A 27116-nucleotide genomic window follows, 5' to 3' on the forward strand; every position below is an offset into this window, starting at 1 on the left:
GGTATTTGAGACACCCTCATCTCTTCTCTAGAAGGATTAAACCAAGGCTGCATTTTTTGACTTAGTAAAACTACTTGAAGCAAGCAGCAGCTCATGTTCAGATAGTCTACTACGGTAACTCTTTTACTTCTAAAAATCAAAAATGAAAGCCTAAGTGAAAAACAAATGACTGAACTTTAATCTTTGAAGATGAAACCTCAGGCGGCTTACTGAAAATAGCATAGGGAAGCATAGCGTCATATTACACGTCACCATGACAGGGGACTCACATGTATGGCCCAAACAATGATTTTTTGTTAATTTTTTTTTTTTTTTTTTTTAACAACAACAAAGAATCCAAACCCATTTAGAATGAACGTACCAATTGCATAAATCCACGTACACATTACAGTGTGAAATGTAATTCTTGTTCAAATGCTTAACTTTGCAAAAGATGAGCCAGACAGAGTCTATTGAAATTTTCCAGTTGCCTTCACTCTCTTCAAGGGGACAAAAGGCAGCGTATGGATTTTTCATATCATGTGTATTGACAAATCAAGGATTTTTACTTGTAAAAAATGCCATCAGAGGCCTGCACAAAAAGAAAAATGGAATCTTAGAGCTAAATGTGCCCTTGAAAAAAATTTAAAAAGTTCACCACCACCTCCCCATAAAAAAACAAACAACAACAAAAAAACAAACAAAAAAATTCCACCGAACAAAATGGCAAAAACCCCTTAAAACACAATAATGCAAAGAAACCAATTTTGCTCTGCTGCTTAATTAGGTCTCCTGCCTGTACTAGGCCATCACATTATGTTGACCTATGCAATACTTTATGGAAGAGTCACCTCCAGAGAGGCTGAAAGCCATTTCCATCAACTGTATTGATGCTGACACTAGAATGGTAATACATCTAACAAGGAGGAGAAAGGGAGATTTTATTTTTTTGTGAACAAGCTTACATTTACATTTAACAAAACTCAGGTTATCTTCCAAATTATGGAAAAAAGAAAAAAAAAAGTTTCTCAATTCCTTTTTTTCCTTTTTGCTAATACTACATTTGAGAGACAACATCAAGGATTACATTGCTTATAACATGTTTTATTCAATTCACATAGAAAAGCATGCAGTATTAATGTAAAATGGTACAGTATTAATGTAAAATGTTCAGTGCACATTAGATAAACAAGTCATTAGCATACAAACCCATTTTTATGGTCTACGCAGGCATACTGAACACATTTAGAATAACAACCCTTTTTGGGAACTAAATTAAAAATTGTGCTTAACTTCAAAAAATACAAGCCATATTTGCAGTGTTAAAGAAGCAATGTTTTCTAACTGAACTACTGCAACCCTGAAATGAAAAAGGCTGCTACCTTATACCTACTTAAAACAAGAGTTCTGGTACAGTACAGTGCCATGAAACAATCTAAGCAGCGAGATTTCCTCTTGGAGGCAAGTTTTATGGCAAAACGGACATTGTTTTATAGCAATTTCATGAATCCATAGGATATATAGCCAGTAGCTGCCTTGCACGCACAAAATGTGAAAGGAAAATGTAACCTTTACAGCAAGTTCTTAATAAATGACTGATTTGACAGGATCACTTAAAACTGGTCTGCTCAAGGGAGCCATACACTGTGCTAGCAACTGGAAGATCATGAAACTTGAAAATTCAGAAGAAAAAAAACACACCATAAAAATTCCAAGTAAACAAAATGTTCCAGCCAAAGAAGAGATCTGGAATGGTTCTTTCCTAGGAAAGAGCTTGTAATGGGCAATGGAATGTTCAGTTTTCATTCAGTCAGAAGAAAGCAGGATCAGACTCCAGGGAAATCGTTAAAAAAAAGCAAGTTCACTTGGTAAATACTAAACATTTGCAGTTTGATGACTTTGAGCCACATTTGATTTCCACACAGAATCAGTTTTTGGTAGTTTTTGACGGACTAGCACTGGAAAGGCTGCTCTGAATTTTCCTCTTGGTCGACTGACTGGCATTTTTATTTTTCTTTTCAGCAATAAAGGAAGGCACCCAAGGAGGGTTAAGTTGATTGTGTAGGTCAGATGACATCTTTAAAAAGCATGATTCAAACTTTTGTTCCTCAAACAGCCTCTGGGAGTTACTGAATAGCAGGCTCTGGGAAAACTCTCTTTGAAACAAGCAGTTTGGAGGTTTGATTTCACTAGCTACTACATTTGGGCCTGTAAATAGTGGAAAGTGGTCATTCACATCTAGTCTAGATGGGGATAGGACAGAAAACATGGCAGGTTTCCATCCAGTTCTGTCAACTGATAGAACTGATAGGTCGCTTGCTTCTGAGCACTTCATACTCTGTTCTTCATTCATCCCTTCCAGTTTCTTCTCAGCTTCATCCAGAAGCTTAGAGCCCTCTGTTGACTTTGAAGAATTATCAAGATCAGAGGACTTAAAATTATAGCATGGACTCTTGCTATTGTCTGATTCAGACATCATCGAGTCCAGCTCAGAAATTTTATCAAGGTAGGCAGCATCCATAGATGCCTCACTGGAGGTTCTTGTGCGATTCATTTCCGAAGAGCAGAGAGTATGTAACCTTTTAGGCAAGCATGAACTTGTTTTATCACTGGACTTTGATGACGATTCATCTGACTGACCAGCTGTTGAATTTTGCGCTGATTCATCGAAATCTAAGTTGTCTGTGAACCTATTTGGGCCAGTGCCCCAAAAACCTGATTTTCCCACAGAAAAGCAATTTAGCTTCTTTTCACTGCTTGTGTTGTGCTTTCGAGAATCTTTGCTGCAGTCATCTGAAGTGTCACAAAACTCTTCAAATTTCAGCTTTCTCAAGAATGTTGACGTTTTCTCCATGTTTTCTTTTCCATCAGGAGTGTTCAACTGAAGGCGACTAAGGGACAGAAAAGGAGTGCATGGTGCCGGAAGATCATAAAGTTCTTCATCCTTATATGGGGTACATTCCTCAATTTTATTCCACTGCTGTTCTAAGCAAGTATCCATACTTGTACTATTTTCATCCAGATGGACTCCCTGACATCCTGGAAACAATTCTTTCTTTTGGATACTCTGGGTATTTGAACCATCTGAACCATCCTGACTCAAAGAGTTTGAACATGTTCCACTGTCTGCTAGCTGTTCAAGATTGTCAGGACTCTGGCTGGTAGTCACAGCTTTTTTCTCCTCAACCTGGGTTTTTGAACATGTAGTATCTTCATTGCTCTCAGTTCCTTTAGCATCTGCAGAAAGTGCTTGTTCGCTAACAGGACTTATAGTCTGAGTTCCTTCACCTGCACTTTTCAGCTGTAAAAGCTGACACTCCATTTCCTCTATATACTTATCACTTCTTTCCAGTGCCTTTTTTAGACGGTTCATTTCACGTTCGCTTTGTTCTACTTTGGACTGCAGCGCAGCTATGGTAAACCTACCAAACCTGTAAGAAAAAGAAGGAAAAAAAAACCAAAAACATTAAGTTGGAAAAAGACGTGGTGCTTTTCTACTGTGTTAATTTGAAAACAAAAGCGACAGTTTCAGTTCTCAGCTAATCATAGAACAAAATAAATAAATCTGCATATGTAATGTATAGGTTACAGTGAAGCCCTGAGAAGCCAGAATTAAACTATTAGTAGTAGTAAGGTAATAACAAGCAGATTACCCTTCCAGGGGCTGGTTCCATCAATTCAACTCAAATATGCATGAAGAATTATCCCCTAAAACAATGGCAAAGATTTATGATAACATTTGAACAGTGGTCCACATCTTGAAATATTTACATTCAATCATTTTCCTGCAGTACAGCAGTGTTTTACAATACAATTCCTACACAATGTCACCTTGTCAAATACAAAACGCCAATATAAAATTCAGGAATAGCACTAGTCATTTGAGGTGTTTTAAATACTTATGCAGAACATTTCAATTATATTCTTATTACATATACAGCTTCTCTTCAGCCACCGTATAAATGGTACTTCTGCTTATGTCAGAGCTATTTTGTTTTTTCTTCAAATTTTACAGCTGGAACAATCTAATTTCTTCCTCAACTCCAGTACAAAAGAAGTGCCACTTGTGGTTTGTTAAAATTGTATGTTTGTGAGCTTCCAGCTTGAGCACATTTTGAACTGCAAGGATACAGACCTATCTTTCCCCCCCATCCTCCACCAGCTTTCAAGCCTGACCTTCCCTAGAGGGCAGGTGAAGGTTTCAGCTATATGCCCTGACTAATTCTAACCTGTCACTGACAGATGGGCACCAGGGAATTTCCTGCTCCATCCAAGGCTTTCAATCTACCGAAAGGTAAAACAAAGTTCTGGTATTATTAGGAAGGCGGAAAGGACCTGCAGCCACCCTAAAACTCTGCCACACGTGGTTTTATATCACAAATAAATGACAATTCTCGATTTTGGCTTATCTTACTTTCCACCTTGCAGATCCACATCATTGCAAAACTTCATATTCACTCTTCCAGCACAAAGACTGTTTCCACCCCATTTCTTTGTCTGTACTTCCTTAGGAATCACTAACTAACAGGGAATTCCCACTACATTTCCCCAACAAACTTCCTAATTCCACTTTCGTACCCTTTCATTAAATGCTCTCACTGTAACCTTTAGACCAACAAGGTATGAAGGAAGCATATCTGTGCCCCACGATTACGCTGGTGAAATACCCGTAAATCCTAGCATGCATTTCCAGCAAGGAACTAAACTCAGTATAAAGCAGCAGGAGACTGCTCTGTGCTGAAAACTGCAATGTGGTCACACCAAAAATGGGAGAAAGGAATAAGGGGCATCACAAGCCCTGAACAAGTTGGGCATGAGCAACTAGATCTATTGATATATTCCACCATTCAGTTACTTCTGCATATTGAAAGGACTTAGTGGTAGTAAAGTTTGCACCACAGTCTACATAATTTCTTTTACAGAATTGCTACTACACCACTTTTATAATCAAAGCAGTCCAAATTCCACATTCTTTTGATATTACTACTGTGTAGATATAAAAGCACGAGGTATCAGTTCACTGCTTGGAATAAGAGTGTTGACGTGGTAAGAATTTTTCTGCCAAAGCAACTCACTTAATGGGAACTTATACCAAGGCAAGTTACCACAAATTAGCTCTAGTCAATTACCACTGTCTTCACAAAAATGAAAGTAGCCCATCTCTCTTCTGCTCATTCTACGTGTAACAAGTTTTCTGATTTAATTGTTTCAGTTTTTCCATTTCCGGTTTCATTCAACAGGGAAATGGGAGAAAAATGGTACAAGACTTCCTCCTTCTTCCATATGTTACCACCAGGGAGGTGGTGGAGTTCCCAGGGAGGTGGTGGAGTTGCCATCCCTGGCAGTGTTCAAGAGGCGCCTGGATGAGGAGCTACGAGAGATGGTTTAGTAGCTTGTGGCACTGATAGGAATGGGAGGGTGGTTGGACTAGATGATCTTGCAGGTCGTTTCCAACCTTGTGATTCTGTGATTCTATGAAATTAGATAAAAACAGAATCATAGGGAGTTCAGCAATGTTTTACTTATATTCTCAGGTGAAGAGGAGGTTACAATGAAATAAGCATCCTCACATGCAACACACTTTGGTTTATTTTCCCCTTCAGTAAAAAGAACTCAGATTTTGGTCGAAAGTATTGAGATAGCCTCTACAGCATGGCAGAGTCCGAGCAACATCCAGAAGTATTTATTTTGCCTTTCTCTAACAGACTTTCTCATGCAGCCTTACAGAAATCAACTCTATATGTTGCTTAATAAAGGTACAACAACACATCATTATTTTAAGAGCCAAGTGAGAGATGGGAAAAAATTATCATGCAGAATAAGCAGGATTTTCTGGGGTCTGCTGTAACACACACTTTGACATAAAAATTAAACGTGTTTACACTTATATGCATACCTGGCAACTCCTTTTTAATGGAAGAATGGTGTAATATGTTTATTTAATGCAAACAGCATTAGTGACAGCCTCAGATTTGCTTATGAAGAGTATTCTCGAGTGCAACTTTTATAACAAGTGTCTTCAGGTTAAAAAAAATACAGTATGCTGTTCAAAACCAAATAGCATCACTAATATGTTAATTGTTGTAGAGGGATGTGCTTGGGAATTTTAGTTTTAAGAAATGGAGCATCAGACATAACGAATACAATCTTTGCAGTTAAACACCAAAGTAGTAGATGCCTTCTTGCTCCTGTTTAGAGACTTGAATGCATTTATTTCCCAATTTTTTCAAGGACATGGCTTTTTTTAAGAGCCACATTACAATGCACGTATTTTTAAACCAACCACTCTAGACTAGAGGATGACAGAGGTATTCTAGTAACTGATTCGGCACGTTGGCTCACAGCTCCGAAGACATATTTTGCCTGAAGAAGCCAGAACCCTTTCCATCTCCTTAATCAGACCAACTTTAAGCAATTTCCTCTTCTTTTCTCCTCAGATACACACTGAGCTGCGCCATAGCCCAAGCTGTACCTTGTTGATGATAACAAAATACAGAACAGTTATATGAAAATAAATGAAAATTGGCCTGATATTTTGATACATTATTTTCCCCAAAAGTACCAGAATCATGCTCACACTTGGGAACAAGATAAGACATCCATCAGTAGAAGTTCAGGTATTCAACACACGACAATGAGCCCTTTCCACTTTTTCTGGCACTGACCAAGCATTTTCAGTGCTGAGGACTTGTTCGCTAGTAATCTCTCTTAAACAGCCCATTTGTATCTCACTACGTTTGTTTCAAGCACAAAGACCAAAGTAGTTAATGGATATTCAATGTAAATAAAAATGTTTCAGTAAGAATTTAGATCTCCCAAAATGGCATCTAGTCATATTTTAAATGGCCAAAGGTCTTTTAAGTAACTGCTGGCCTCCTGTTATCTCTCTGAAGGACAGAGAAATTTCTATAGCTCCTGTATCACAACTGCCAACCACGGACAGATGTACTGGAGACGTTTAGTGTCTGAGGTAACACTGGATGCCTAGATGAGCACCTAAACTCTGTATTTCAGGACCTTTCCTCAGTCAGTCTGAGAAGCATTTTAACTTAACTTGACACCATCAATAACAAAGTTAGCAGTTTGCTCATCTACAGTGGACAAGAACTAACATAATTATAATATTTGAGCAACTGTCTTCCATTATCTCAAAGCTTTTCCCTTCATTATGTTTGAATGCTCTCGAAGATATCAATTTAGGAACAGTTTGCATGCTTTAGTAGTCTCTCTCCTCATAAAAGATAAAAGATTTGCAGTTGTTTCTTCTCCCAATATCTGTAAGTTTTGTGAATTCAACTTTAAAGTTTTATTTTCACATATTAATGACCACTGACTGCCTGTTCAGTTTAGCCCTTAACTCCATATGAATCAGCTTCAAACCTACACAGCTTCCTATTAACTTTTATTTTTTTTTTTGTACAGTAAACAACTGCAGCAAAGACAGTTTCCCTATATAAGCATATACAAAAGATTAGGTCTGCAAAGATATCATGGCAGATGACTCTTCCGTTCTAATCACCTGATGGTCCAAAGTGGGGAATGCTATGAGGCTCAGAAACATTAACATCAGCCTCCTCCAAGAGAAACAAAGGCTGGGAAGTGGGCAGCGACAACACGCACTCAAAGCTTGTCACAGACTGACATAAGCAATATCAGAGTGCACAACCATACCTAGTTCCATCATTGACATACAAGTTTCATTTGGATTTTGCAGTTAGAAGGGAAGTAAGAGCTACGAAATCTGACAACAAAACATCTGAAAGCAGTATCATGATTTACAGTCTTTCTTTTCATGTATCAGATACAGATGGATGAGTTTTGCAGTCACTCTCTACACCAACTATGAAAGGCCAACTGCAGCAACATCTTGACAATGTCCCAGGTTATATGCAATCTCCTTAAAGCAGTGTGTAGTATTTATACAGGCGAGTATGAAACACTTACTGTTAGAAGGCAGTTTTTTTTTTGTTTTGTTTTGTTTTTTCTAGCAAGCAAACAGTAAGAAAAGAGAGAGACCTCAAGTATTTTTCTCTGTTTCACAACTTACACTAGAAAAATGCATCAACATCAACAACAGAATTTGGTTCAACTGAATAAAAAGCCCTGGGTATTGTCTACCATTGCTTTCATTTTGCAGGAAAGACTGGCTCACAGAAGAAGGCATGCAACATCTTCTTTAAGGAAGCACGAGGAACACTTGCTACAGCTTATTTCGTAAGCTTATAGAGGAGCAAGTTCTTTGAAAACAGCCACTCCTCTGGGACAGCCAGCTTGCTGGGAAACTGAAAGTAGCCCAGCTTTCTATTCAAGAAGATATTTGCACCCTGGATGCAGATTACAAGAAGCCAATAGGTAGGCTCACTTACAAGCTGAATTGAATTGCCTGATATGAGTGGAAACTGAACTGAATAAAAAGTAAATGTTACACAGAATGATCTAAAAAGCCAAAAGCCTTAGATTTCAGTACGCAGATACCCAAAGCCACAAAGCTAGACAAGATAAAAAATAAATCTGGGTTAAAAAAAAAAATTATCAACCTAAACAGAACAAAACAAAACAAAACCCCCAATGGATAATGCAACAATTTTCAGCATGTTTTTCATACTGGGATTTTAACTGGCAGAAGAAATTAAATATTTAGGAAAAAGAATCCTAGGAAGCCTAAGAGTCTGATACAAGCTAATTTGAATCTAACCATTCATAAAATGCACTGTACCCTGGAGCAGATGGACTTGCTAGTTATTTTCCTTCAGGTAAAAAGCAAACATTCCTTTGCCAAAAATGCTTTTAGAATCCACTGTGCTTTGCCAATTGACCTAAGAGTCCTCTATTTTTAAGCAGAGTTGGAAGTAGCAGGGCTTCATCATCCTGCAAACTTAAGCTTTAGTTTTCCCATTCTGTACCATTCTGCACCCGAAAAACAAGCGACAAAAATATCCTTGAGAGGAAGAACAAGTAAAGAGCAAGCAAGTAACTACCAAACAATCTGACTTGCCTGAGAAATGGGTGACTAACAAGGGTCTCTGACAAGAATCTGATCAAGAAATTTATCTCTATTGCTTTTCAGGTTTATATTCCAACTATGAAATGGTTCGGTGAAAGTCAGCCTTCTCAACTGTTCTGCCCAAAAATTAAATTCTGGGTCTGAGAATCTATTAGCAAAACTGCTTCAGAAACAGAAAACACAAAACCAAACAAACAAACTGAATCAATAAACATAATGAAAAATTTTGTAAAAATCTGCCATTGCTGCATTTTTCAGTAGGTTATAATGGATATAATCAAAGAAAAAACAACTCAAGATTATGATAAAAGATCTCTACTGATTACTGAAAAAGGCTAAACTGTATTTTTTTTCCCTGTGATGTCAGATGTAGAGCCTACATTACAAAGGGATCATTCATTTGCTATCAGTGCTTCCTTTGCTATAAAGCAAAGCCTAATCAAATGATTTTAGTTACAATATTTAGCATCAGCACTATTAAGCTGTATTACATCTTGGTCAAGGGAACTGAATAATGAGAGTCTTTCCCAAACAATCAGATTCAAATTTTAGCTAGTAAGTTAGCTAGTTGTTTAAGCATGAATCCATATCTAGCAATTCAAAGCTCATTAAGAAATATGACAAACAAAAGAATGGTTGTGACAGTAAATTATAATTATCTAACTTATTAGATGATTTGAACTGTATGAGTATCATTCAGGAACTTTCCCCAAAAATTACACCTGAATACCTCTGAATAAAGTACATCAAACCCAACTGCATTAGCAAAACAGTGTATCTGCAAAAAATAGTTTAATTACAGTGATGTTGTTGGGTTTTTGTGTTAATTCTTTAAATTCTGATTTCATAAGCAAGGTAAGTTATTGCAACTGCTGTTCAGCATATAAAGCTTAGTTTAAAGACCTCAATATTGGGTATCAAAGTTTGCCCTTAGGTCTGGTCTCAATATTGACTACACTAACGACCACAAGGATCAAAGAGAGCTCACTTATAAAATCTGCTAGCAACACAAAGATGGTAGAGACTTCCTGCCATGGGACTGGAATTCAAAGTGATTACTTAAAGTTTGACATAAACATCAAAACATCCACCTGAGGAAAGCCAGTAAGTGGGTCAAGTTCCACACACTGCAGCAGAAATACAACATGAGGTAGCAGTGTAACTTTTTCAGTAGCTGTTTAGCAGAACAAGTACTAGCCACTCATGCTAGGAGTGTCAGATAAAATGAAGCAATAAAAACAGTACTGCAAGATAAAAGAATGTTGTATCAAGGCAAAAGTTCTGCTCCACTCAGCGCTACTGAGGCCTCATTTACAGTCTTGTATCCAGCTCTATGCTTCTGAAAACCACAGACAGTAGAACAACACCATCTAAATCAGATGCTCGCTTTTCCTCCTAAGTCACACATCTAGAAGAACTGGATGAATTCAGTCTAGAAAATAAGGACTGAAAAGGTATAGACATGGCACATAAAAAAATATTACGTTCAATGTGCTGTAGGATTTCTTCCAGCCCAATTTCTTCCTTGAATATACTTAAATACTTGTAGTAAACCACCTAAGTCAAAATGAAACCAAAGTTGAAGATAACAGCTGTAGGGTACAGACTTGAAACTGTCTACACTTTTTAAAGTGTTTGAACTGTTCCTCAGTCAGTTTAACTTCCATGCTTAGTATGAGCAGAAAATCACTCCTAAAATACAGGAACGATGTATTTGTTACGGAGGCTAAAAAGAGTTCTCAGAGACATGAACAGGCAAATCTAGCTGGCATCTGGGTTGTGAAAGAGGCCTGCTCTGTCCAGCTTCTAGTAACATTTGGCTATTATTTATACTTGCAAAGAGGAAAGTCATCAGCTATTCTTTTTAGGTTGCACGGACAAAAGATGGTAAAGTAACCAGTATGCAACAGTCTTGTTCTTCCTTCCTTGATAACTCATCTCTCTGACAAATAGGATGGTAAAACATGAACAAGTTAGAAGAACAGAAATTCTTTCCACTGGGGAATTTACCTGACCTTAGTAAAACAGAATAAAGGTAAATGATCTGGTCTCTTCTAACTCATCTTTTCTAGGATTACTTTAATTGCATCTGTTTGCTATCTCACCAACTTCCTCTCAACTCTTACAGGGGAAAGGTATTTCTTGCCATTAAATCCCTTTTCATTGCCAAGATCTTTAACAGCATTCCATCTCCTTTATTAGTGGACATGAGAGTAAATGTACCTTTATACATTTACAAATAAGGATCATGCATCTGCCCTCTTGGGGCCTTGAACAACTAATAGCTTAGCAAGGAAGCTCTCTATCAAGGAATAATTTCATCTTCCAGCAAGGTAGTTGAGCTACAACAAAATCCAGAGAGCTCTTCTCTGACATTACTAAGGTCCCCCTAGCCCCCTTTCCCAAAAGCACTATATAAACCTTTGACTAATGCTGCTCTTAGCTTTCAAAGACACAATCTTAAAAAATATGATTGCTTTGCTTCACAAAGTACTTCCAAGGAGACAGACTTCACACACAGCTGTAATTGGTATGAAACAGTTTCTGCTGTTTGAGGTCATCGTTGATGCTGAACTGCTTAGAAGTATCAAGCAGACATCAGCTCTGGGAATGATATCCTTATGCTGCAGAAGCCTGATTCTATCTATGCATCTTGCTCAGATAAAGGCTGTTAGGAACATTCATTGAATGAGCAGCCTCAGTTCATACAACAAATTTTGAAGGCAACAAAAAGAAGAAAGGACAACCCAAACCAACCAAATATAAATCAACAGAATCTTGGCTCACAGTAACAAACCTACTTTAACAAAAAGATGTCAGATTTAAATGAAATTTCTTAGTAATGAAAAATAAGTTAACAGTAGAATTCAAGTAATAGATCCAGTTCTCCAGTACAAGACGGACAGAACAGCAGCATTTGTGGTCAGCACGTATTCCTTTACTGTAGACTTGCCACTACTTTCTAAGTTGCATTTGTCACCTAAGTCTGCGAGGATGAAAACTCCAAAGTCCACCTTGTGACATATATGTAATGCTGTGTATACCACCAGAGTTTTAGGTTCAAGCCCTACAACAGTTAAAGAGTCTATAAATAAAATATAGCAACTTTTAAAATATTCACATACTTTTGGGGTGATCTACTATCAACTTCAGCTTTTAGTCGCAAATTCTCTCTTAAAAGGCTATTGTTCTCCATGCTCAGTTTCCTATTTGCCTAAGGAAAAGAAAAGGAAAAAAATAAGTATACAATAAAACAGAAATGACTTCTAATATTTATAGGACAAGCTGTTTCTGCTTTTTTAAAGAGACAGAACTAGAAATGTGAAAGCAGGAAACAGCCTTCAGACAGGGACACCACTTAAAAATCATCATGGGAAATGGCTTGCAAAACTGAATAGCGAACAGACATTTTTAATTTATATTCCCAAAATACACTGCAAGTGTCCTATCTAGGGAAATAAACACTGCTATGTTAGTTAGTACAGAAAGTCATTAAGGAGATGTACTAATGGCAATTCCATGTTTTTTTTCCCCATGACTAAATACGTTAAGTACATTAACATTACAATGTGCAGGTATCAGCAAAACTAATGTTGAACAGCTTCCTCCATCCCAAATTAGATTAAGATTACTTTGGGCTTTTTTTTTTTTTTTTTTTTGGCTTCTTGTTTTTAAAGTAGTTATCCTATGGATGCAAATCCATTATGACAAGCTATTTGCAGTCTTTCTTTACTTTCTTCTAAGACCTCCTGATTCACAACTCTTCTCACTCCTTGAATTGAGGTCAATTCCTTCTTCTCAGTTCAGCAGACGCTCTTGTTAACAAGGTACTTCATATAAAGAGAAGTTTTCCTGCTGCCGTGTTTCAGAACAATGAGTGCCACCATCCTAACAAGTAGAAAAAACTCTTTGTACTTAATAGCCTACTCAATCTCTGTATGTAGATAACTGCACCAATTCAGGACTTGTAATTCATGGCCTCGCTTAGAGAATGCTTCCAGTGAATACTTAAATTTCAAGTTAGACGTGAAAAGGATCTAAGAAAACAGGCTCATGAATGAAATGCCCTTCGTTGGAAGCATCAAACAGCACAACAGAGACAAAAAACTCCAAACGCTCGTACAAATATTCCCAGAAACTTCCCAGGTAAGGCTAGGATAGCGCGGGATGTTGGGGCAGAAATGGAGGGGAATAAATAAACAAAACTCAAAAAAATTCCAATGTTATTCCCAGAGGAAAAAACAGCAACAAAAAAAAGCAGAGATTTATTGTGCAGAAGGGATAGGAAGGGTGAGCCCAGAGCTTTGGTATTAGTGTGTCAATTCCTCCATTGTGTATTAAAAAAATAAGGAAACAAAAAGCCATCCTGAAGGAAATGAATAAGAATCTGGGAGCATCAAACCGTTTTATAACAAGGCCTAGACCTTTCACTCTTTCCAGAGACACAGTTCTCTCACTCACACAGTGAAACAGAAGATGAACAACTTGTGTGGAGTTGCTATGTAGGGATCCAGTTGGCACGTCGCAAGGTAGAACTGAATCTCCCTGGTGTCCTTCTAGAGGGTGCTCTAACCTCCAAGCCTATAACCTGCGAGGTATATCCCCATGCAGTAGCATCAAGATTTATGATTTCACATAACCTTGCCATCAGTGAGTGTGCTTCATCTAATATTTCTATCACAGTGTTGGTATCACTACTTTCAGATTTGCTACGACTCTCCTCAAAGTTACAATGCCTACTCTGGAAGTCTCTGTCCTAGGACACTGAAGGATAACGGTGACTCATTTCCACCCCCAGTCTGGTTTAGAGAATGACAGCAGCAGTATCTTCTGAGGAGCACTGTTTCACTTGAGAAGAGATGCACATTTGAAGCTTCTGTGTCAGGTACTTTAGGGAATAAGGAAGTTTCTGGCTCCAGACTGATTTTACGTGGGAAAGAGTTCTCTACTGTTCAGACTGGATTTGGTCAGCGCGCTCTTATTTCAGAAGTCAAATGAGGTCTAAAAAGAGCCAAGTGATTTTATGTATTTCCTGAATTGAGCAGCAACAGACTGAAAGAAAGCATCTACATCAGAGGTTTGGAATTGGTCCCTAAAACCCATCTAAGCCACTATTTGTATCTAATCCTTAACTAAAATCAGAAACTCCATAAAAACCTTTTGTTGCTAAGGCTGAAGTTATGTTGGGGGAAAAAACACCAAACCAAAACAAACCATCCCTCCTCTCCCAGTCTCTGCTATATTACAATTTTATCTTATCTATGAAAAAGAGTTATAAACCTCTGTTACCACAGAAAAGAGACATTACATTTTAATGCTAAGGAAGAAAAATAGAGAACTCTTTCCAGGCAATACCCTTTAGCCCATTAGAAATTACTCTGAAGCTTCTGAAGTATCCTCTCAGAAGGCCAGCTGTGTCTCTGCCTGTAAAGCTGAAATCCAAGCCTAGCCAATCTATTGGAAAAGCTCATCTTGGAAACTCGAGTTTACTCTTTGGTCACAATTTTAGTGTTTAATACACAAAGCTTTTATCTAGTTTAGTCAGGACCAGTATTTCCTTTAGATTACAGAGATACAAATCTAGAAGTGTTCCATTAACACTAACAACTAACATAACAATGACAGAATGGTGTAATGTGCACCGGAGGGAAAGTGTAAATGCTACTAATTCTTAGAAAAAAAAATAAATTGTTCTTGAACATAAAACTTCAGTTTTGCATGAAAAAGCTGCAGGCTTCCAGTGAAGGATGCTCTGGTTATAAAATGCTGAAGCTTGCCTATTTTCGGTCAACAGGTCAAGTTACTCTGTCTCAGCAAATTGCACCAAAAATATTGGCTAGTAAGGAGGGCAATAGTGCAAAATCTGTCTCAGCCAACTCTACTGTGTTCGGTCATTGAATGTTGTAAAATAGATATATTATATAGATTATCGCAAGCCTGAAAAATCTGGCCATCAATACTGGTGACAAGCATTACTATAATCCAATTACCCAGTCACAGAGTGACAGAGGAGTTGAGGAAGAGCCACATGTAAGGCTCACTAAAACAAGCAATAATATCTGACACTTGCAAATGCTGTACGGAAATACTATGATACATCAACAGCCACTGGAATTCAATTTTTTCCCTCTTTTTTCCTGGATCTATAAAGTATCCAGAGGTCATACCAGCTCTCACCCCTTCAACTAACACAAAAACTGTACTTCAAGATGGATGAAGAAATGTATTTTTTACCTCCTTTAACTTTTCTACATTATCTATCACTTTTTCACATATATCATTGGCAGCTTTCAGCTTTTTGCTCCATTCTTCTGGGGTTTCTGGGCCACTGGTACTTGCTTCATCTGCTGATTGGCTAGTTTCTTCATTTTGGTAACACAAAGCTGGTACTGTGGGATCCAGAAGAGATTTCAGTTGCGTCTGTAAATTGAGATTTCTGTCTCTCAGCTCTTCCACTTCTTTTTGCAGGGATTCTATTTCATCCTAAAGGTGTCAGAAATTCACAGGAATTAAAATAATGTGTGAGATTAATTAAATAATGCCGGCAAGTTTCCACAGCACTAAAGATCCATTGGTTATTTGGCAAGCCCAGATGCACGCCTTTCACTCATGAAAATAAGTATGCTTATGTATGGTGCTCCAGGCAGGATTTTAATCAATTTGCACACTCAGGCATAGAGAGGTTTTAGTGACGGGAACCCCTTGACTACATAAAGGACCCTGAATGAACTGGTGGGCAGTCCAAAAGCTTCGAAGCATTCAGCAACATTAATCTATTATTAGGGTGCTCTGTGGGAGGATTTCCTGTATAAAGAGAGTTCTTAAGGTCGTCCTCTGCTGACTCATTTGCTGTTATTTGAGAACAAGAAGAGAGAGCCACTCTGAAACATTACATGTTCAGATGCTGAAAGTCTCAAGATTTAAAATGGACAGAACACTGCCTGGAAGAGGCTGCTCCAGCTGCACAGGAGTAGAAATACTTAAGGAGTGGCTGAAAAACAAAGAACAAAGCTATTGGCTGTATCAATCTGGACTCATAGAGAAGCAAAAGCCTACTGTTAACGGGATAAAAAATATATAATTTATCCTGAAAACGTCTTCTTTACTCTTCTCCAACTTAATTGCTTTATTTAATCAACTTGCATTGCTCATGTTAAGATTACTAAAGGAGGCCACATTATGGCATTTACATAAATCCAAGACATAGCCATACAATCAGCCTCTACCATCCTCTCCCCCAAAAAAATAACCAAAAAGAACCCCAATAAACAAATCCCAAATAAATAATAAAAAACTCACAACTATTTTAAAATAGATTCTCTTTTCTTTTGGAAGATATTTACGTTATTCTATGCCCATCTGTGTGACTCTGGAGTTGACTTAAAAGAAACAAAGGAAACTCCCTTCTTGTGACTCCTCTATGAAAGAAGCTGAGCTCCAGGCCAACTTTTCAGAAAGACTTCTCCTGCATTAAGGATACATACAGTGTCTGTTTCCTTTCTCCCATTCTCCTTGCTATGAGACAGATGTCTTCACACTGCTGCTACTAAGGAAACAATAACTGAGAAGATAAACTAAGCATATTCCTTATATGCCTTTTAACCTTGTTCTTAGAATATTTTTCCAGCCAGAGAGTTGAAGAACTTCTAAACATTCATCCACTCCCACAAAACACAATAAAGCAACAATAGTGAAGTTCACCTACACCAGAATATTCCAGGGGAATTTAAAAAGAAGTTTAGACTCCATAAGCAACAGGGAATCATTCAGAAAATGTTTGTACCCAACATTCAATATCCATTAAAAAAATGCATACTATGATGTGGTTGAATTTCCACAGCCTCTGGCTGTAGTTGGCTACCTCTAGCTTAGACATAATATTATTGTAAAACTGCAGGATCTATCCAGCCACCAGCAAATGCTCTCCCCTAGCCTCAGCTAGAAAGTGCAGCTTTAATGCAACTGAGGTCCATGTAGATTCAATATATAGCACTGCTCAAATTAAAAACATCAGGACTCAAAGTAGGAAGATCAGTAGCATGCAGTAACTTAACAGTTGCAGTTCATCTGGAAAGTCACAACACTCCCGTGTACTTACCTCATATTCTTTGTGGAGCAATTCAAGCCTCGTTTTACGTAGGTGCTTCCTAACTGTTGGACTAAATGTAGGATCACTTTCACTTGTTCCTCCTAAAGCAGCACAGAAGAAAGAAACCCACTATTATTACTACTAGCAATCCACCTTGCAGCGTCTTTCATATTATCAGCTACAAATACAGCTAATATTGGACCAACCTACTACCATGGGAAACTACAATCTTACATTTTCCAAACAGCTTAAGATGGAATCTATTAGTGATGTTTAGAAGACAAAATCCTGTCTCACAGCAGGAAGACAACATTTGAATTTTTTCAACTTTGTATTATCCTTGACAGATTCATGCCTTATTTAAGACCACACTGTTAAAACAAATATAAGGGAGGGTATTGTGGTTTAACCAGAAGGCATCTTAAGCTCCACACACTGGTGCTTGTTTGTTTCTCCCACTGGGATGCAGAATCAGAAAAAAATAAGGTAAAACTCATGGTTTGATATAAAGAGTTTAATATGGCAGAAAAGGAAGGGATAATAACAGTGATAAAAGAACAAAGAAAGTAAACGATGCACAATGCAATTGCTCACCACCTCCTGACTGATGCCCAGCCACATCCTGAACAGGGTTCCCCCTGTTCCAGTGCAGCCTAGATCAGCCCATGACGAATGGTAGGGCTGCACTTGCACCCCCAGAGGCAGTTGATTCCAGGTGTACTGGATGCCCCTCCAAGCAAAAGCAAACTGGGGTCTGCAATCTGCTGCCAAAGGGATTGAGAAAAGCACTGGAGATATCAGTTGTGGCATACCACTTGGTTGCATTTGACTCCAGCTCACACAGTAGTTCTAGCATGTCTCGTACATCAGCACTCAGCGGTGGCACGACTTCACTCAAGCCATGATAATCCACTGTCAGCTTCCACACTCCACTGGACTTCAATGCAATTGCAATGGCCATATGGGACTACTGAAGGGCAAGGGAGTCTGGTTCGTGACTGCTTGGCTCTCCTGTTGATTAATCAGCTGATGAATGGGAATCTTGGAATAATCTTTCTTGAAGTGCTGACAGGAGTCACTTGCAGAGGATGGGTGTTTGTTCCCATTTTCCAATTGTTTTGTCAATGTCCCCTTCCATAGAGAAGCATCCCAAATGCCCGGCTTTGCAGCTCACCAAATCTAGACTCCTGGCCCCATTATCCCAGCCTCAGAGCAGACAGGTGACAATGTGCTCACCTTGTTGACAGCTGAAATCTTTTCACATAACTCATGTAGGGACAGGCATTTGGTGCTTTTTGTCTTATTTATAACCACTGCCTCTTCCTCCTCTGGTTCTTATGATGGCTCTGCTTCACAGTAGCCTGTCTTATCCACTTTCTCCTCCTTTCTCTTCTTCATAGGAGTTTCTTTCCTTACTAAATGAGACTTCAGCATCCATTGTTTCGCCTTGTCTACAAGCATAACTGATATCTACATGGGTTGGTTTTCCAGTTCAGCTGCATGACATGTTGCAGGGGTTAGAGCAGTGTTAAGTGCAGCTCGACAGGCATAGACTCAGCTCCTGTATATTGCAGTGATTTGTGTCTCCTTGGAATTGCCAGGGCGATAGCACACCTTTTTCAAACATTTTACCAGTTTTTAAGGACCCTGCATTTGTTCAAGGAAGAAGTTCCAAAACAATGGGGGTGCCCACCATTCCAGGTGCCTGCCCATTCCATCCTACACTCATAACCATCCAGCCCAGAAACAGATCCTGGGAGATATTTGTAGATAGTTGTTTAACCTTAAACAAGACCTGGAACACAATCAGGAGACAAAGTAATAGGAACATGCTGGTCTGAACATTCCAAGAACACTCAACATTCTCAAGATCTACTTAACTGGCCTAGAAGAGAAGGAGAAAGAGAGGGCTGAAGGTACAGAGGAAAGTGTCCCTCTTACCTCCACTATAGACTGGCTCCCTGAGGAGTAAAAAGTGTTAATTGTTAATAGTTTCTGAAAGATGGATCATGAAATATGGAAATGACAGCAATGCTGACTACAAAAAAACAGATTAGTCTCACAACTGGTAATCTTGTCAGAACACAGGCCAGTATTATACAGTACAGCAAAATGATAACTTTAATATACAGCAAGTAAGGTGCTACACAACAGAACTTGACGATTAGGAAAATCAATATTGTGACAAATTTGTGTTTATATGTTCCAGTCAGATCTGTCATTATCTCAGCCCTTTGAGCCCTATGCTGGGCACCAAAAGGATTATTGTAGTTTAACCCAGCAGGCAGCTCAGCACCATGCAGCTGTTCACTCACTCTCCAATTCTCAGTGGGATGGGAGAGAGAATGAGGAAAAAAAAAAGAAACCTGTGGATTGAAATAAAGACCATTATACAGGACAGAAAAGGAAGAGAAAATAATAATAACAGCATTAATAAACATATAATAAGAATATATAAAACAAATGATGCACAACACAACAACTCAACATTCATCGACTGCTGTCCAGCCAGTTCCCAGAGGAAACCCCTGCCCAGGGCAGCCCTAGTTTTATTGTTCAGTATGATGTCATATGGTATAGGATATCCCTTTGGCCAGTTTAGGTCAGCTGTCCTGACTCTGTTCCCTCTCAGCTCCCTGTGCACTCCCAGCTTCTCACAGCTGAGGCAGCACAAGAAGCTGAAGTCTTTGATTTAGTATAAGTACTACTCAGCAACAACTAACACATCAGTATGTTATCAATATCATTCTCTTCCTAAATCAACAACGCTCCACTACATCAGCTCCTAGGAAGAAAGTGAGCTGTATCCTGGCCAAAACCAGTACAGAAAGGAAGAAAAGTACACAATAAAAACCAACACACATACATTTATTTAGCACACGACAGCATATTTTTCTAAAGGCTGCTCAGATATATATATTTTATATATTTATATATAGCAATGTTAGTATTTTATGTCAAGTCAAGATTCCAGTATTTCTCAGCCCTGAGGAAGTTTGTATCCTCATTCAAGTTTCGTAGCTTTGTCTTTCTTAGGCACCTTCGACATTTTCTTAAAAATAAAGCAAAAAAGACATGGTAAACAAAAACATAAAAACAACCAATATTTGAAAAAAAAGTATACACTTCTAAGATTGTGGATTTAAGTACACAATTTCTCGGCTAGATGCTGAGATAAGATATCCTCTTAGGTTAAACTGCAACACACAGGTAAGATACCTGAAGTGAGATTCATTTTATCCACTTAAAGTCATTGTCCAACCCAAGATTACAAAAGAAAAAATAACTGCAGTGGTGGGGTGCTTTCTGCCTTTGAATAACCAAGTCATTATTATGCACAGCCTTTGAAATTTTTATCTTACAGTTATTACGCGTGCTTCCAGGCAGATCATGCTTTGATGGAAAAAATACCCAGACATCTTTGGACCCAAAAGAATGTCCTCCAGCAGTAAACATTATTTCAAAGCCTCAAGTTGTCCTTACCTATAATTTCCTTGCAAGGATTTTCAGGTGTGATGGGAATCCTGCAAGCTGGGCACTGATTATTATTCTTCAACCAGACTTCAATACAAATGGAACAGAAGACATGATTGTTGACACAGATTACTGGGTGGCGGACCTTTGAGCATCAAGGAGGAGAAAAGCGGGAAAAGAAAAAGACAAAACAAACAAACAAACAGAAAGATGCTATGAATACTTAAAAACACTTTCAGATAATAGAATATAAAAATATACTATCCCAACTTCTCAAAGCAAGTCTAGACTTCCAATAGGAAAGTGACACTGCTGTTTCTGACTAGGTGTGGTCTCCTGACTTAAAGCACCAAATTTCCCTACTATAGGTGGTGCTACAGATACAACCATCTCTGCAAAATTAGAGATCCTCAATTCTGTGTGCTCATTAATACACACTGTGAAAGCCATCTCCAAGAAGAGAAGCCAACCATACCAACAAAATGAGATCACATTCTCACACAGAGGGAGACTGAAACATATATGTTCACTCATTTCCAAAGGAAGGGAACGAGAGAGAGCTCCTAGCAACAACCAAGGCTTTGCCTTGAGAGCTATCACTGAAATGAACAGCATTATAAATTATCTCTAGCCTGTATATAAAACCAGCTTTATGGAAATATACTTTTTAAAACGATATGGGCCAAAAATACTGACCAGAAATATGAACCAACGATCATTTAAGAAGCCCTCTGCAAGATACGTACTGCTACCCATCATTAGAACAGAATGGGACAGCTTGAAGATTGGACATAGTTCCTCTCAAGAAACATCCCTCCTCCCTGTCAAAACAACAGAGTAAACAAACTTTTGTGTTATTACTGAATGTTATTTGGGCTGAGGTGCTGAGGGAGCTAGCAGAGGTGATTGCTAAGCTGCTTTCCGTTGTCTCTCAGTGGTCCTGGTCAGGCAGGGAAGTTCCAGGTGACTGGAGACTTGTGAACATGATGCCTATCGTTAAGAAGATTTGTAACCAGAATCTGGGCAACTACAGGCCTGACATAGGCTCTGGAGTAAGTTATGAAACAGATCATCTTGAGTGTGATCAGACAGCAGGTGTGGGACAACTGGGAGGAGATCAGGGCCAGCCAGCAAGGGTTCACAAATGGTAGTTTCTGCTTTACCACCCTCATACCTACTTCTATGACCAGGTGACCTATCAGGTGGATGAGGGAAAGGCTGTTGATGTGGCCTGCCTAAACTTCATTAACACTTTCAACACTGCCTTCCATAGTATTCCCCTGGAGAAGCTGGCAGCCCATAGCTTGGACAGCTACATGCTGTCTGGTTAAAAAAAAACTATCAGTCTGTATTTCTAGGCCCAGAGAGTGGCAATGAATGGAGTTAAATCCAACTAGTGACTAGTCACGAATGGTGTTCCCTAGAGGTTGATATTGGGGCCTATCCTGTTTAATACCTTTACTGACGATTTGGATGCAGGAAATTGAGTGCACCCTCAGTAAACATGCAAATGACACCAAGCTCAGGGGATGCGTTCATCTGCCTGAGGAAAGCCTACAGAGGGGCTCAGACAGGTTGGACTGATGGGCTGAGGCCAATGGGATGAATTGAACAACATGAAGTGTCAGTGTCAGGTCCTGAACTACAAGCTTGGGATGAAGTGGCTGAAAAGCTGCATAGTGGAAAAGGATCTGAGGGTGTTGGTCGAAGCTCAGCTGAACGTAAGCCATCAGTGTGCTCAGGCAGCTAAGAAAGCCAGCAGCACCCTGGCCTGCATCAGAAATAGTGTGACCAGCAGGACTGGGGAGGTGATCAACCCTCTATACTCAGTTCTGGTAAGGCTGCACTTCAAGTACTGTGTTCAGTTTGGGGCTGCTCACTACAAGAAAGACATTGAGACCCTGAAGCACGTGCAGAGAAGGGCAACAAAACTGGCAAAGGGTCTGGAGCACAGGTCTTATGAGATGCAACCAAGGGAACTGGGATTGTTTAGTCTGGAGGAGATTCAGGGGACACCTTATCACTCTCTACAGCTACCTGAAAAGAGGTTGTGGTGAGGTGAGAGTAGGCCTCTTCTCCCATGTAACTAGCAACAGGATGAGAGGGAATGGCCTCAAGTTACACCAGGGGAGGTTCAGATTCGATATTAAAAGCAATTTATTCTCCAGAAGAGTAGTTAAGTATTGGAACAGGTAGCTTAGGGAAGTGTCAGTGTCACTGGAGGTGTTTAAGGAAACGGTAGATGCAGAACTCAGAGATGTGGTTTAGGAGGCAGTATTGGTGGTACGTGGACAGTTGGACTAGACAACCTTAGAAATCTTTTCCAACCTTAATGATTCTATGATTAACTATAAATCCAGTTTGAAAGTAAGTATGGGACACAGACTAACTACGATACAGAAGAAAATTACTTTTCCTTATATCCATGCTTTACTGAGGCATGTGTTACAACTTACAGTAATATAAACTCTCAAATCTCATAAGACTTGACATTCATATCTATGTTAAGGTTCTGTAAAAGAAATATTTGTTATTACTTTATCACCATTTTTGCCTAATAAACATCTTCTGATACACAGAGGTAGCAGCACCTACTACTTCCATCTGCTGCACTGCATCTGTTAAGCACTTAGAAGCCCAAGCTCAGGAGAATTCTTTCAGTTGCAAAGGAAGTCCTCATCAGCCTCACAGTTTTCCTCATTCATTCTATTAGAAAAGCTGTCCAGCTAAGACAGAGAAATGAAATGTTGGCAGAGAAAAATCAAGTAAGTAGAAAGCTAATAACCACTTTGGAAAACAGGTAAGAAATATCTTGAAGTAATCATACCTACACAATCAGTGTTGCACACACTATAAGTGTTTTACCACTCACATACAACAGATCCGAATTAAGAGCCAGATCTGTCAGCTCCTTCTCCAATTTGCTTTCTATGCCTCTAACACACTATAGGATTACTAGCAGTTTAAAAACGCCTGATATGACAGCCTAGGAACCTCAGGACTGTCCATACACAAACAGAATGTCAAGTTACTGAAGGTGTAAAGAGAGAGACTAAATGACTTCTGCAAGCATCTGCACATTTTCACCTCTAATTAAGGACACTTTTTTTTTGTGATTAATGCAAGCATTAGCATAGCAATGCTTTGTAGACATTTAAATATTTCAATAATATAGATACATAAAAAATACACTCTTCTTATTTACTGCTTTCTTTACCAGAAAAAGAGCTTTCTGCAGCTTTCCACCAGCAGCTAGAAGAAAAACAAAACAAAACAAAACTTTTTTTCTGGTTGCTCTTCTTTTTCATCCAGAACCAGCCATTATATGAGCACAGTTATACAAATGGCTCTGATATGCAGAAGAATAACATACAGTAGCCCAAATCGGAGAACACATTTTAAGAGTGTAGGTCTTCACACAGGGGAGCAAGAGACCCTCAGTTACCCCAAACATGACATGAATGTATTCTTCTTCAAGTGAATGTCGACTCTACAACTGTAAGTCACAATTATTACTCTCTAGAGGACACTGCTCCTGATTTATACGTTCACACATTTCATTTCAGGGCTGCAGTTTATACTTGTGTTAGCCCAGAACTAACACAAAGCAATTCATGCAACAGCAGAAGGAGCTGCTGCTGAAGTGTCATCAGGAAACACAAAGGCTGGGGGTGCCACTTCCCTTCACCAAGTTCCTGAGCCTGTGACAAGCCTGGGGGTGGGGATCACAACACATGTTACTAAAAAGCATTTTACTTGAATTACAGCACAGTTTCAGTTCCTTAATCGACTGCAGTGACTGGAAAGGCTACAGCTTATTTGCAAAGGCTTGATTAGCTAAGGAAAATTTGAGTATTGTCCTAGTTTTCCCTCCCCACACAATATGATTCTTCCATGGATCAAAATCAAATCCCGCATACATTTACACCACACTGAAGGCTCTTCTGGACCTTCAAGCAGATGAACTGAGGAGCAGGCATATGGAAAACAAGCACACTGATATCAGAGAATGAACCCCTAGACATCCTCAGAGATTTCAGTGCGCACGGAACCTCATGCCTGAGCCCAAGCAAATCACTGCTGAAATCAATCTGATGAGACCTCCAGTCAATCTGCAACAAGTATGCCTGAAGGCCTCATGCAGCTTCTGATCAACTCGCTAGTTATGAATATTAGAAGTTAACCCAGACTATCTTGAAAGAACTCAGCTTCTTTAAATACAACATGTGGATGACAATACTGAAGGAGTTTCTACTTCTCTTTTTATACACTTCTCACAATGTACAATGAAATCCCTGTTTTGCCACTAATCCCCTACAAGTTCCACAGATAGCAGTAGATACATTCTGACTGCAGGGTGGCTTTACATCCCATCTGAAGCCCACAGTACAAAATACAGAAGTACCAGAACCTGTTAACCCCAGCAGCGCCTTCTGCTCTACTCTACTCTATAAGATGATAAGATTTGCCTGTTATTTGTGCTAATAGCCCTTTATTACCTTTTAAAAACACTGTTGAAAAGAGTTTTTTCTGATGTTTTTCTGTGATGTTTCAAGCTAGAGACAAAGATTTGTATTAAAAGAAAAAGGACAGCCACAGCAGACAACTTTGGCAAAACCTAATGCATCTGATAAAGGAAGCATCCAAAAGTCTTCTATACAGATACTTCATTCACTTACATAATTTTAAAACATTATTTCAGTGCAAGATATCAAGAAAGAAAAACATGGAAAATTCTTCCAGTACAAACCCAGCTACCTCCATTCCTGGCCAATTCCAGAAGTGATGAGGAAGAATGAAGCAATGGCTTGAAATGAGCTAGCAGGCTTATAACAGAATATGAATGAATTATAGAATGGCCTGGGTTGAAAAAGACAACAATGATCATATATTTTTCAATCCCCTTGCCATATGCAGGGTCACCAGCCACTAGACCAGGATGCACAGAGCCACATCCAGCCTGGCCTTGAATGCCTCCATGAATGGGACATCCATGTTTAGATTATGTTGAAAATCACCACAGTCAGACTTAAAATCCTTTTCAAAGAGCATCCACTCTGCATTACATACACAGCAAACTTACGTTCTCCTCCCTCTGTACTAAAAACACAAAAGAAGAGATAAGAGGACTGCGTTCCTGCCTTGCTTGGCCTATACACGGGGTTGACAGAAACAGCACTGTCAAGGTAGGACAGCTGAATAAAGGGAGGTGTCCAACTACTGCCACTACCAGTGCCATATCTGCTGCATGCACCAAACACACCTTTTCTTTGGTCATTGGGCAAGCAGAACAGGCCTCATAGGCACGCCCAAATGGGGCAGAAAGAAAGCGGGTGTAAATACCACAGTACAAACATAAAGGACATTTCTTCACTTGTGATTGCTGATGTGTTTTAAGAGGTTTGCTTTGGGATGCAAGAAAACGTGAAAGAGAAATGGGGAGCGAGAAAGGAACAAGCAAAGCAGGTAGCGATGGCAGCTGGCTCCAAGGGCTTTCAGAGCCAAACAGACCCAACAGCTCTCTGCCACCCAAAAGAGATGAAAAGGTGACGGCGACCTTCTTAAGCCAGAAAATCACAACACTTTCTCAAAAGACTGTAATTCCGCTGAACACTTCCACCACGGCGGGTTCTACACTTCTTTGTTCCACCGGCCTCACACCGCCCTCGGACACAAACCTGCCATGCATCCTAAGCTGCTCCACCTCCCACAGCTATCAGAAGACAAAACCTCAAAATCCTCACTCCGAATGCACTGCGCCCGCAGCCCGAGTTTCGAGTGTGTGTGTGGGGGGGGAAGGGGTTGGACACGGACGGACGGACGGCGTCTCGTGGCCCGCGGCCCTCACGGTTCCCAGAGACGTCCTGCGAGGTTCCCCCCACCCGCTCGGTGCCAGCAGCCCCTCGGCCACGATCCTCCCCAGCCCCAGTCGGGATCGCCCCTCTGTTCGCAGAGGGTACGGCGACACCTCCGAGCAAGCGCGGCCGGCTGCCTTCCTCCCGCCACCCCAGCGGCGTGTGGGCGAAGAGGGCCGGGCAGCGGCCGCCACGGGGCCGTTACCTTCCCCAGGCAGATGTGGCAGGTGATGGGCAGCGTGAGGGACAGCGTGACGCTCGGGCCGTGCTGCGCCATCGCCGCGCCGCCTGCACGGAAGTCACGGAAGAGCGAGCGGGAGGCAGCGCGCCGGCGGCCCCGCTACGGCAAGCCAGCGAGGCCAAGTGCCGCCCGGCGCTGGGGAGGAGGAGTAGAACGCAGCGCGCGCGCTTTTGAAGCGCTCCCCTGGGGGGCGGGCGGGAGCAACGGGAAGCCCCAACGCCGCCCTAACGGCTGCCCTCACGGCACCCTCCGGCTCCTCGAGGCCATACCCCGAGGCAGGGCCGGGCCTCGCCGGTCCTCGCTGTGCCACGTGGAGGAGGTGGCCTGGGAGCGTTAGGCATTAGGTGGAGGAAGACTGAAAGAGGGCAGTTCGGGCCCCAGTGTGCCATTCCTTCCTGTTTGAGCTGTGCCACACTACGTGTTAGCTGTTTCTAACGTTTAATTCCCTTCGGCCTTCCTCTGTGTTTTTTCCAA

General features: G+C 40.1%; 1 protein-coding gene across 4 annotated transcripts; it reads right to left on the reverse strand.

Moving 5' to 3' along the window:
* Positions 1 to 1086: 1086 nt before the first annotated feature.
* On the reverse strand, positions 1087 to 26715 carry OBI1 (ORC ubiquitin ligase 1). 4 transcript variants are annotated; one of them, XM_042867854.1, is made up of 6 exons: positions 26607 to 26715; positions 20556 to 20691; positions 17082 to 17173; positions 15218 to 15466; positions 12109 to 12197; positions 1087 to 3410 (listed from the first exon to the last, which is right to left on the reverse strand). In XM_042867854.1, exons 1-6 carry the CDS (start codon positions 26676 to 26678, stop codon positions 1907 to 1909), a joined length of 2142 nt encoding a protein of 713 aa, XP_042723788.1. In that variant the 5' UTR covers positions 26679 to 26715; the 3' UTR covers positions 1087 to 1906. The 4 variants fall into 4 exon arrangements, with proteins under 4 accessions (XP_042723788.1, XP_042723789.1, XP_042723790.1 ...); XM_042867855.1 differs by lacking the exon at positions 26607 to 26715 and adding an exon at positions 17885 to 20124 and having other exon boundaries at positions 20556 to 20639; XM_042867856.1 differs by lacking the exon at positions 26607 to 26715 and adding an exon at positions 17885 to 19438 and having other exon boundaries at positions 20556 to 20615.
* Between the last annotated feature and the right edge of the window lie 401 nt (positions 26716 to 27116).

The sequence above is a fragment of the Lagopus leucura genome, unplaced genomic scaffold, assembly GCF_019238085.1.
Source record: "Lagopus leucura isolate 7727_CA_CO unplaced genomic scaffold, USGS_WTPT01 Super-Scaffold_100001, whole genome shotgun sequence".
In the NCBI taxonomy this organism is placed as follows: Eukaryota; Metazoa; Chordata; class Aves; order Galliformes; family Phasianidae; genus Lagopus; species Lagopus leucura.

Bases quoted from the DNA above. Each gene is read 5' to 3' on its own strand.
- OBI1 (XM_042867854.1), bottom strand. From the start codon at position 26,678: ATGGCGCAGCACGGCCCGAGCGTCACGCTGTCCCTCACGCTGCCCATC. The intron at 15,467-17,081 runs GTAAGTACACGG...TGACACCTTTAG, and splicing joins TGCTCCACAAAGAATATGAG to GATGAAATAGAATCCCTGCA. The intron at 3,411-12,108 runs GTATGTGAATAT...TTTTTCTTACAG, and splicing joins GATAGTAGATCACCCCAAAA to GTTTGGTAGGTTTACCATAG.